Below are 12,019 nucleotides of genomic sequence, written 5' to 3'. Positions count from 1 at the left end.
CTTCCTTGTTAAACGTTTGTTTGTTTCAAATGTGCACGTTTGTAAAACACCCAAATGAAGCTAATGTTCGGACCAGGAAGTGTAATTAGTTCCGCCTCCTTGTTTTTGGTCCGACACAATACCATTGAGTGGCGGTGGTTGTGCTAGTGTTTCACACGGGAAGACTCGCTGAAGAACCAGAGCCTGCTACATGGATGTTATTCACAAAGACCTGCTGAGGAACCACAGACTGGTCCTGTGCGAGGAGCTGCTTGTCAGCGACACCATCCTTCCGTTCTTGTACCAGGAGGCCATTTTAACAGGGGCGCAGGTAGAAGAAATCCAGTCTCAAAGCACAGACCGGAAGAGAAGTCTCAAGCTGCTGGACATTTTGCCGAACCGCGGCCCACGAGCTTTCCACTGCTTCCTGCAAGCTTTGGACTTCGAATTCAGCTGGCTCCGAGACCGTCTGCTCCAGGATCTGCGAGCCCGAACTGAAACTGGAGCCTGGTGTACAAGTCACGGAGAAACATCGCCGCCCAGTGGACATGAAGGTCTGACGTAATGTACTAGCTTATTCGCCTCGTTTAATGTAGAAATAGGACAGAGGGGACGTCTACTCTTCACTTTTTCAGAAGGCAGTTCTGGTCCCCTGTAGTTTTAGAAACAATAGGCCTCATTCACGAACATCTTCTTAAAAGTCTTCTTAAGAAGGCGCGGGTTGGAAACTGCGCCACATTCACAACACGTTCTTAAGTAGGGATAATCGTTCGCCCCGGTGTTCTTAGGTTGATGAATGCCAACTGCGATGCCCGTGCATGTAAGGCCTAATTTGCATAGGTCACCGCCTATTATTTCCTATATAAGGTAAAAAATGTGCCGTGCGCAACAGGCAGCTGGAGGCGGAGATGGCAACGCGCAAGGGCAAGACTGAGGAGCAGCTGGACAACAAACGAAAGAAAAACTTCAATTGTACTGAAATAGAGGTGCTTTTACAAGGAGTGAGCGAACACAAGACCACCTTATTTTCACGTGTATCCACCGGTCATCAGGCCATCCAAAAAGAGTCGGCATGGAGCACCATTGCAGGAAACATAAATGCCGTTTCCACGGAGAAACGCACCACCGCAGAGGTTAAAAAGAAGTGTTTTGACTTAAAGTAGACTAAAAAAAAAGATTGGACTGCATCGGAGGGATCTGGAGGAAACGGGAGGCGGGCCATCAATCAGAAACCAAACCATTTCGGAAACTCTAGAAAATATTTACACAATCATGATGGAAAAATAAAGTCAAAATACATAGTTTGTGTGTGACAATGTATTTTTTCTGTGGTTACATTTGATTAGACGCTGCCTAATTAATACAGCAGCCCCGTGCTCTGGCTCAAGACGTGGCTGGGGGCGCATGTCGTTATCTGGGGGTGCTCCGTGCGCAATAGACACACCACGTTTCATTGCGATGTTATTCTGATGATCCTGAACACCTGCAAGAACAGAGAGGGAAGCCTGAAGCCTGAAGCGGGACATCAAATATTGGTGGCTTTCAGCAAATAAATCTAATGGTCCCTTTACATTCTCTCTCTGCGCAGCGCACGTCCAGCCAGCCTTTTTTTTGATGAATTGGGATTTGAATATACAGTATATTTATCCATGGAGTATATTTGAGTTGTTTTATGATAAATCATTGTTGGGATATTTTATTTGCACTACATTTTTGGGATCAGGTTGCAAAATCCATCATGAGGGCGATTGCGCATTGAAAGTGCAAGCTTTGCTTGTGCGTAAGAGTCCTCCTGAGCGTTTGTAGAATTTGTTCTTAGATCTAAGAACTGGGAGTTGAGAACACGTTTCGTGAATGCCAAAAATCTTCGTAAGAAGGCTTTAAGAACACATTTGTGCGTAAGAACGTTTCGTGAATGAGGCCCAATGTGAGGCTATGCTGAAAAGAGACGTGTCAAGCATGAGGACTAAGCGGAAAACGGCCGCTCAAGTAGAAGGCTGGTTCTCGTTAGACCGCACACAAGCTCATCGATTGGCTCACCCTATTTTTTTTTTTTGCTAGCCCTGTGATTGGCCGTCCCCAAGCACCGGCGTTTTTGCTAGTTTGTGTCAGCAAGTTAGACGCTTGTTCTGCCAGACGTATTTTAATATCTTTTGACAAAACATTAGCGTTTGAAAATAAGGGTCAACGGAAAATAACCACCAAAAAAGCGTGGATACTGTCTAGCTATTTTGAAAGCTACTTAAATGAAACACGGAGGGATGAGTGACGTGTCTTATTTGTTAGTTATTTGAGATATGTCACGCTTTCTTCACGTTTGTTCTCATGTAACCCGCCCTGTTTCATCCGTTACACTCAGACGCGTGGCGTCTTCCTCGCCCGCTCGGAGAGAAAGTTCCTTCGGACCGTGAGCTGTCACGTCTGGCGTCCCGTCTGGGCGGCGAGTGGGAGGCGGTGCTGATGGACCTGGGCTTCTCGGCCACCGCCTTGTTTCGCTGCCGGGCCGATCACGCCCTCAGCTGTCACGACGCCGCGCTGGCTGCCCTGCTGCAATGGAGACGATCCGAGGGCAAGCGCGCCACCTTGAGCAGACTGGAGCAAAGCCTACAGGTGACCGGCGTCCACCCGTCCGTCCTGAAAGACGTCCTGCTGTGAGACGTTGCGCTGTCCCTCACCGAGGCGACACAAGAGGTGGATGTAGTCTTTTAATATATATACACACTGAGCTACGACATCTTTTACACTCATTCACTCAGCCGGCGCAGCGTCGGTAGAAGTAGAAGTGGTAGTCTGTGAAGAGCGCCCCCCCAAAGTGATGGTCGGTGCTGCAGTCGGCTTGACCCTGCACGTGAGACGAGACTTTGGTCACGTGACCTCTCCGTCCGAGAATAAAAAGGACGAAGGAGACGTGTGTGTCATTCTTACGGCCACCGTGGAGCGGAAGTGATAGGAGCTGTGATGAAGACGAGCGACGTGCAGAGGCCACTCGTGCTCCCCCTGCACACGCACACACACGCACACACGTTGATTGTGCAGTAATAACAGCAGCCACTGGAGGGAGCGATGACTCAGCTAGTTTTGACCTGAGTGTTTGATGGGTATCTGCCGGCACTGGCGTGGCTTCTGTTGTGCACGCTGGTGCACGTGGACGACTCCTGGAAAGCACACAGGTGGACGACCAGCAGCTGTGTGGAACTGTCCAAAGCAGACAAGGACAGGTCAAGGACAGGTCATCTGCCAATGTGAGGAAGCTAAGCTAGCTGCTCACTTCATGAGGAGCGTCACTCGCATGTTGACGGGCACAAACGGGCTGATGGGGACCTGGAAGACGAACCTGTCGGGTCTGAAGAGGACGTGCGTCAAGGTCGTAGGCGGAGCTGCGGATGTTGGGAGAGGTTTTTTTCGGTCACACTTACCCGCACTCGTCTCTCACACAGTAGCGCCTGTCAATCACCTGCTGGTTCTCTTTGATCATGAAAGACGTCATGCTGGTGTTTGTCCCTGAGTCACACACACACTGTGAGAACGTCCTGGTGAAGCTGTGGGACTTTAAAGAGCTTACAGTCTTTGGCGCTGAGGAACTTCTGGAAAAAGTCGTTGGCCACGTCCGATTGGCTGGAGGTGAGGTTGGTGTCACGGCGGCCCACTGCTGGCGAGGGGCAGCAGTACACCGTGTCGCAGTAGAGCAGGTCACAGAAGTGCACATCGGGGGGCCAGGGCGCCGGGGGGGCAGTGGGGGTGGTGGGTGGAGCTTAATGAAAGGAGAGTGAAAGAATTGTTTTGTTTTTTGTTTTTTATTATGTTTTTTATTAAATTTTAATTTAAAAAAACATCCACATTGTATTTATTTATATACTTTTGAATGACATAAAAGTAATTAAAATTGTTTTTTGTTGATTTAATTTTTTATTCAATAAAAGTAGTTTACATTTTTCTTTTTTTTACATCTTTTTAATTAAAAGTAATACCATTTTGTTCTTATTTTTTTCAGTTTTTTAAGTAATTCAAATGTTACATATTTTGTCAATTTAACTTTTATATTTTTTGAATTAAAAATAATTTTTTTGAAATGTTTTTTTTTAAGTTTATGAAAAAAAATTAGACAATTACAAAATATATATATTTTTAAAACTTTTGTTAATTAAAAGTAATTTAATTTTTATTTTGTACATTTGTTTAAAAGTAATATACATTTTTATTTTTTTCCATGTTCACAAATTTAAATTGAATTTTTTTTTTTTTTTTTTTTTTTTTTTTTTTATTGAACAAGGAAAAGGCTTCTTGAGACGTCATCTGTACTTCTGTGAAGAAGGTGTCGGACGTTTCGCTCCTCATCCGAAGAGCTTCGTCAGCGAACTAACAAGTGCTGGTAGCCTAGGCCTTAAATACAGTAAGAGTGGGCGGAATTGGTGTGCCAACACCCTCCTCCTATTGGTTCCTTACACTAAGACTGGGAGGAGTTGTGGTCTAATGCTCTCCTGCTATTAACACCTCCAATCAAAGGGAAGTGTCGCTCCCTGAGTTGGGTATGAACGACTCTGATACTGGCTCGTTAGCATCTATTGTTCTGGCTCGGCCCTGGCTCCACCTCATTTGCATGACTAAGAGCTGTGGGTTTTGGTCTCAGTAACCTGCTGAACACAGGGTCCAAATTAAGCACTTGTTAGTTCGCTGACGAAGATCTTCGGATGAGGAGCGAAACGTCCGACACCTTCTTCACAGAAGTACAGATGACGTCTCAAGAAGCCTTTTCCTCGATGGACAACTCCTGTACGACTGAGAGCCTACACAGACGCATTTTTTATTGTAATAGTAATTTAAGTAATTTAAATTCAATTTTTTTTTACTTGAATTAAAAGCAATTTAAATGTTACTTGCGTATTTTTATTTTCTATATTTGTATTTATTAAATGAAAGTAATTACATTTGTATTTTTATTTTTCAGATTTTTTAAATTAAATAATAGTAGTTTACATTTTTTCCTTTTTTTTCCTTTTTTAAATTAAAAGTATTTTTCATTTGTTCTAATTTTTTTAAGTAATTCAAATGTTATTATATTCAAATGTGAATTTAATTTAAAAAATATTTTTTCAATTAAAAGTAATATTTTTTTACATTTTTATTTTTTAAAAAGTTTATTTTAAAAAATAAACAGACTTTTGTGAATTAAAATTAATTTAATTGTTATTTTGTACATTTGTTTAAAAGTAATATAAATTTTCTTTTTTTTTTTACATGTTCACAAATTTTAAATTCAATTTTTTTCAACTTTTTGTCAAATTAAATGTTATTTGTGTATTTTTATTTTCTATATTTGTATTTATGAAATAAAAGTAAATGAAATTGTATTTAATTTTCTTTAATTAAATAAAAGTAATGAAAATGTTTTATTTTCTTATTTTAACTTTTAATTTTAAATTTAATTAAATTTAATTTGCTGAATTTCCCTGCTGTGGGATTAATAAAGTACTACTACTACTACTAACATTTTTAATGAAAGAAAAGTAGTTACATTTGGATTTCTATTTTCTGAATTTATTACATTTATTGAATGAAAGTAAAAAAAAATATTTTTTTTCAGTATTTCAAATTTTATTTTTTTTATTTTCTTCTCTCTTTTTTTACACTTAAAAAAAATAAAAGTAATTACATTTTTCTGAAATGTTCAAACGTTTTTTTTTTTTAAGTCATTGTGTCGTTTTCACCTGATCCGGCAGACGTGTTGCTGTGCTGTGATTGGCTGAGCAGGTAGAGGGCGCCGATGGTGATGAGGCTACACACACGCACACACACACGCACGCACGGAGGTCATAGTGGCTGGGAAGGCAAACAGGAAGTGATGTCGTAGCTCACCAGACGGCCACAGCGATGCACAGCGTCAAGACGCACGCCTGGAAGGTTCCGTGCGGCGCACAACGGCCGCCACGCGTGGCCGACGCTTTTGTCGGCGCGTCGAAAGCGCGGGAGTTGGACGCGACGCTTTCCTTCCCGGACGCGGTGCTGACAGGAAGCATGGCAGCTTTTATTCTGAAGCAGGCTGAGGCGAGGAGGAGGAGCTACCTGGTGGAGCGCAGGCTTCCCGTCAGGCTCTTGAGCTTGGCGAGGCGTCGCTTCCACACCTCCAACTCGGTGACGCGGCTCTCCAGGTTGTCGGCCATTTTGGAGAGCTGCTGCACGGCACCCACGTTCTCCATGAAGATCTGCTCCTGAGGGAGGAAGAGGATAAGCGCCTCTGACACCGAGGGGGTGGAGTCGGCACGTACCTTGTCCACCACCAGGAAGTTGGCGATCTTCTGGCCGTCGCCACATGTCACCTCGCCCACCTCCTTGACGGCCGCCGGCAGGAGCTCCTTCAGCTCCTGAGCGAGGAGACCTGAAAGACCAGGCGTCACTCCGTCCTCCATCTTGGCGTGCACATGGGAGGGGGCGGCGCTCACCTGTCTGGTGGGTGTGGTCTATCCCCATGCTGGAGGCGAACTGAGGCGTGTAGTCGAACTCCACCAGTCTCATCTGCGTGATGGTCCTCAGCTGCTTCTCCGGGTCCACCTGCCAAGCACACGTTCTCTCGGATCAGCTGACCACAGCACCAGCTCACTTCCTGTCCCACCTCCTGGATGTTCTCCTTGGCCCGCCGGTCTGACGGCCGCATGAGGCTGCCTGTCACGGTGGCGTTGCCGCGGACGACCAGCGCCTCTTCCGGGGCGTCCGTGTTGATGCCCACGCGGCCGTGACAGACCACGGCGTCCTGCACCGCCCCGCACTGCCACAAGGTGTCGCTGTCCGTCTCAAACTGACCCGGGTTTGACGCCTGCGTGCGTGAGTGGCACGTGGTACACATGAGTGGCACGTGGTGCACGTGGCGGCGTGAGCGCTTACCCTGACAATGAGTTTCTCTGATACGAGGGCGGCCATGAGGAAGGACTTCTCCTCTTCTTCCTCTCTGATGGCGGCGTACAAGCCAACTACCATCTGAAAATACCTGCACACACACACAGTTAGCTTGCACGCACAGTTAGCGCACACACACACAGTGAGAGCATACACACAGTTAGCACGCACGCACAGGTAGCACACACACACACACACAGTTAGCTTGCACGCACAGTTAGCACAAACGCACACCAACACGCACCGCTGGTCCGGGTTGGGTCGTCCCCTCTTCCTCATGTTGTTGGCAGTGGTCTCGCTGAAGTGGAGGCGGCCCAGTGTCACCTTGCTGACCCCCCCGCCGCTCAGTGCCACCCTACGGGAATCAAACAACTATCACACTGCGGTCCGCTGGCCCGCCATGCCCTGCTCCGCCTCACCCACCTGACGGGCTGCAGCGGTTTCTTGCTGCGGTCGGCCTGCGACTGCTCGATGGTCACATGACGCTCGGGAGCTTCCAGCTGCGAGGAAGAGATGTTAGACGTTAGTGCTAAGGTTAGCATCAGCTCATGTGACGCTCTCACGCACCTTGACCCCGAACACTCTGATGAGGAAGTGGTCCACCTGCTGCACACCACGGGGCGTGGGCACGAAGCGAGGCTCTGTAGCCACGCCCACGTGAACCGTGACCTGGAAGTGGTTCTTCTTCTGGCAGATGAAAGCGTCGTCGGCCGGCGAGTAGTGAAAGCCCTTGTCCGTGTCCACCAGGAAGACGGGGGGACACCTGGGGACGAGTCCACGTCAGCTGGGCGCACGGCCACAAGCGGAAGATGACGACTCACAGCGTCTGGTAGCTGGCGTCCATGGCGGCGTTCCACTCGTTTGGACGGAATTTGTCCCACGTCAACGAGCCGCTCGGACCATGTCCTCGGGGAACCGCATCCCCGTCATCGCATGCCGACTCCGGTCCCGCCGACGAGTCCTCTGAGCCACTTCGTCGGCGTCGCCTTTTACTGTCGGGCGAACTGAACGGGAAGACTTCCTGTTGTCTCTGTCAATCAATCAAGACTCACCTGGTCCTCAGTGCGGAGGCGGAGCCTAGCAGGCACGAGGCAGGGGGCGGGGCGGAAGTGGCCCAGGTGATATTGTAGTCGTGCGTTGGCGGCAAAGGAAGATGATGTCGATGCAAGTGCAGCAAGACTCTGCCTGAGTGCTGTGGGGATGGGGCCGCTGTGGACACACACCTAACCAGACCCAAGGCGGGGTCGTGGGTCAGCGGGAGGTCAGTCGAGATGTAGGCGGGGTCTACAGAGAGGGTGGTGGAGTTAGCAAGCTGCCTTGTTGCCATCGGCTGGTTGGATCCACCAATCTTGTCAGAAGTGCTAATGCTAAGGTTAGCATTAGCAGACAAGTTGTGCTTTAACGAGCTAACAGCTGACCTGGTCACATGGTGCTAACGCTAAAGTTAGCATGAGCAGACAGGTTGTGTTTTAGTGAGTGAGCAGCTGACCTGGTATCTGCTCAGGAGAGCACGCCTGCGAGTCAGGAGGAGAGTCGGGAAGCACACTAGAAGATGGAAGAAGACAAAGACACGTCAGAGACTCGTTTGAGCGCTGTGACGCTCGGTTTCGCTCACAAAGTGTTCGGGTCTGAGTCGCTGCACAGGTAGCGCTCCAGGATGCTGGTATCCACGGCAACAGAACTGTCCAGAACACGACTCACGTCCCAACCTGCGTAGGACCACATGACCCCCATCAAGACAACCACGCCTCCTCTCGGAACTCTGCAGGTTCTTAGAAGGAGCGGGGCCGACTCTCACCGCCAAAGAACTCCTGCAGCGCCTCCTTCTCGCCGTGAACGTGAGGCTCCATGCTGGCCAGCTGGGGGCGCTGAGGAGGAGCACATGTCATCTCACTTCTACTCACAAAATGTTCTGGAGAGCAGGAGACCAGGCCAAGCTAAGAAACCAGTCTTCTAGCTCACCCGCCTACGGCTGTCAGTCCAAGATGGCCGCGCCTGCTTGGGTCCGCTGGCTGTCCGGGGCGGGCTAGGGGGGTCCTTCCTCCTGCCGGGCCTCAGGTACTACAGGTACTATCCATGTGGGAACTTGGACATCTACATGTGGATGCGAACACCTTCTTCTTCTTCTAATGTCTGTGCTGGAAGCAATGACAAGGTTCTCCTGTCCTGCTGTGTGTGTGTGTGTGTGTGTGTGTGTGTCAGGTGGACTTTGAGCTTTGAACAGGAAGTAGCTGTCTTACACACCTTTCTCTCTCTCTCTCTCTCTCTCTGTGATTAGCCTTCATATCAAGAACGTTTAAAAAGGTCAAAGGTGCTGATGAATGCCTAATATCCTTCTTCTGTTACTGTTTTTAAAAATGGTCAACTAGCACACGTTCAACATGTTGATGTAAAATATTAGCATGTTTATGTATAATTTTAGTGTGCAATTGTACTATAGTAAGTTGTTTATGCTCAGTATTAGCATGTTTATGGATAATAGTAGCATGCTTATATGCTATATGAACTTGTTTATGTACAATATTACCATGCTCATGTACAATATTAGCATGTTTATGTATAATATTACCACATTTATGTACTATATGAATTTGTTTGTGCTCGGTATTACTTTGTCTATGTATAGTACATGTGTATGTACTATATGAATGTATATGTGCTATATTAGCATGTCTATGTATAATAGTAGCATAACGAGGGAAAGGCTTCTTGAGACGTCATCTGTACTTCTGTGAAGAAGGTGTCGGACGTTTCGCTCCTCATCCGAAGAGCTTCGTCAGCGAACTAACAAGTGCTGGTAGCTTAGGCCTTAAATACAGTAAGAGTGGGCGGAATTGGTGTGCTAACACCCTCCTCCTATTGGTTCCTTACACTAAGCCTGGGCGGAGTAGTGGTATAATCCTCTCCTGCTATTAGCACCTCCGATCAAAGGGAAGTGTCGCTCCCTGAGTTGGGTATGAACGACTCTGATACTGGCTCGTTAGCATCTATTGTTCTGGCTCAGCCCTGGCTTCACCTCATTTGCAAGACTAAGAACTGTGGGTTTTGGTCTCAGTAACCTGCTGAACACAGGGTCCAAATTAAACCTCAAACCACCGTTCCGATTCAATGATGGGTTCTGTTGTTTGACAAAAATAGCTTCCTTTACTCCTCTTTCAAACCATCTGTTTTCTTTGGCCAAAATCTTTACCTCGCTGTCCTGAAAAGAGTGATTGGTTGCTTTAAGGTGTAGATGTACTGCTGATTGAGGACCACTAGAATTGTCCCTGCGATGTTGATAAAGCCTTTATTGGAGCATCATCAAAGACCTCAGATTGGAGCCAGAGGAAACTTTGGTGTCTTATCATGTGACTTCACTTTTCACATCTGTCCCCACCTCAGCAGCAGTCTCGGTGGTGAGGAAGAGACTGCTCGAGGACTCAACTCTGCATCGGAGAACAAAACTTAGTGCTGACCACATCTGCCAATTATTGGAAATTTGCCTTAACACTACATATTTTCAGTTTAGAGGGAAATTCTACAGACAAATTCATGGTTGTGCTATGGGCTCACCAGTCTCACCCATAGTGGCGAATCTGTACATGGAAGAGATGGAGAAACAGGCTCTCACATCCTTCTCAGGGACAAAACCAAGGCACTGGTTTAGATACGTGGATGACACCTTTGTCATAATCAAAAAACAGGAAATTCAGTCTTTCACAGATCACATCAATGCGGTGGACACCAATATCAAATTTACTCGTGAGGACACTAAAGAGAACCAACTAGCCTTCTTAGACTGCAAGGTAATTATAGGAGAGGACAGACAGCTACGTACAGAGGTCTTTAGAAAGGCCACACACACTGACCAATACCTGCTTTTTGAATCAAACCATCCACTACAACATAAACTAGGGGTTATTAGGACCCTCCAACATAGAGCGGAACAAATACCAACTAGTGCTGAGGGAAAGAAAAAGGAGACACAACATGTCCAGAGAGCGCTCTCAACCTGTGGGTACCCACGGTGGGCTTTTAACAAATGTCAAAAGAAGAGAGTAGGGAAAGAAACCCAAAAGCCCACAGAAGCAAAAAGGAGAGGAGTGGTAGTCCCTTATGTAGCGGGGGTCTCCGAAAAACTCCAGAGGATCTTATGGCAACACAAAATTCCTACCTATTTCAAACCAGTAAATACCCTGAGACAAAAAAGAGTGCATCCTAAAGACAAGGCTCCAAACCAGAAACAGAGCAATGTGGTCTATTCCATCCACTGTAAAGATGAGGAGTAAAGGAAGCTATTTTTGTCAAACAACAGAACCCATCATTGAATCGGAATGGTGGTTTGAGGTTTAATTTGGACCCTGTGTTCAGCAGGTTACTGAGACCAAAACCCACAGTTCTTAGTCTTGCAAATGAGGTGGAGCCAGGGCCGAGCCAGAACAATAGATGCTAACGAGCCAGTATCAGAGTTGTTCATACCCAACTCAGGGAGCGACACTTCCCTTTTATCGGAGGTGCTAATGGGAGGAGAGGATTATACCACAACTCCTCCCAGTCTTAGTGTAAGAAACCAATAGGAGGAGGGTGTTGGCACACCAATTCCGCCCACTCTTACTGTATTTAAGGCCTAGGCTACCAGCACTTGTTAGTTCGCTGACGAAGCTCTTCGGATGAGGAGCGAAACGTCCGACACCTTCTTCACAGAAGTACAGATGACGTCTCAAGAAGCCTTTCCCTCGATGGACAACTCCTGTACGACTGAGAGCCTACACAGACGCATAGTAGCATATGTATGTACAGCATTACCATATTTACCTATATTAGCATGTTTATGTATATTCAAGATTGAGTTTTATTGTCATATGCATGGTAAAACTGGCAGTTCTACTATGCAATGAAATTTTTATTCTGTTCATTCAAGAAAAGAAAGAAAACACAAGAAAAGAATAAGAACATCAGAAACATAAATACCAATAAATGAAGCAACAACAACAGAAGAGACATTAATACAAATAAATAATACAAATAAATAAATAAAAGTGCTATGAGTGTGTGCGTGTGTTGCGTGCGGCGTGTGTGAGTGCTTCGTTGAGAAGCCTGATGGCCTGTGGGTAAAAGCTGTTTGCCAGCCTTGTGGTCCTGGACTTCAAACTCCTGTAGCGTCTGCCTGACG

The 12,019-nt window shown here is 46.7% G+C and overlaps 2 protein-coding genes across 2 annotated transcripts; one reads left to right on the top strand and one right to left on the bottom strand.

Moving 5' to 3' along the window:
• Positions 1 to 53: 53 nt before the first annotated feature.
• cradd (CASP2 and RIPK1 domain containing adaptor with death domain) lies at positions 54 to 3,690 on the top strand. The gene is made up of 2 exons (XM_054759747.1): positions 54 to 533; positions 2,339 to 3,690. The coding sequence occupies exons 1-2, from the start codon at positions 191 to 193 to the stop codon at positions 2,632 to 2,634; spliced, it is 639 nt and encodes a 212-aa protein (XP_054615722.1). The 5' UTR covers positions 54 to 190; the 3' UTR covers positions 2,635 to 3,690.
• On the bottom strand, positions 2,076 to 9,043 carry LOC129177061 (myelin regulatory factor-like protein). The gene is made up of 21 exons (XM_054767781.1): positions 8,666 to 9,043; positions 8,483 to 8,576; positions 8,357 to 8,412; positions 7,920 to 8,151; positions 7,689 to 7,871; positions 7,435 to 7,630; positions 7,291 to 7,367; positions 7,112 to 7,222; positions 6,856 to 6,958; positions 6,587 to 6,787; positions 6,417 to 6,525; positions 6,243 to 6,352; positions 6,040 to 6,185; positions 5,833 to 5,979; positions 5,685 to 5,752; positions 3,542 to 3,730; positions 3,396 to 3,480; positions 3,248 to 3,322; positions 3,063 to 3,174; positions 2,905 to 2,976; positions 2,076 to 2,821 (listed from the first exon to the last, which is right to left on the bottom strand). Exons 1-21 carry the CDS (start codon positions 8,754 to 8,756, stop codon positions 2,732 to 2,734), a joined length of 2,547 nt encoding a protein of 848 aa, XP_054623756.1. The 5' UTR covers positions 8,757 to 9,043; the 3' UTR covers positions 2,076 to 2,731.
• Positions 9,044 to 12,019: the final 2,976 nt, after the last annotated feature.

Source organism: Dunckerocampus dactyliophorus, chromosome 2 (assembly GCF_027744805.1).
Source record: "Dunckerocampus dactyliophorus isolate RoL2022-P2 chromosome 2, RoL_Ddac_1.1, whole genome shotgun sequence".
In the NCBI taxonomy this organism is placed as follows: Eukaryota; Metazoa; Chordata; class Actinopteri; order Syngnathiformes; family Syngnathidae; genus Dunckerocampus; species Dunckerocampus dactyliophorus.
This window is presented reverse-complemented; position numbering and strand designations above follow the sequence as displayed.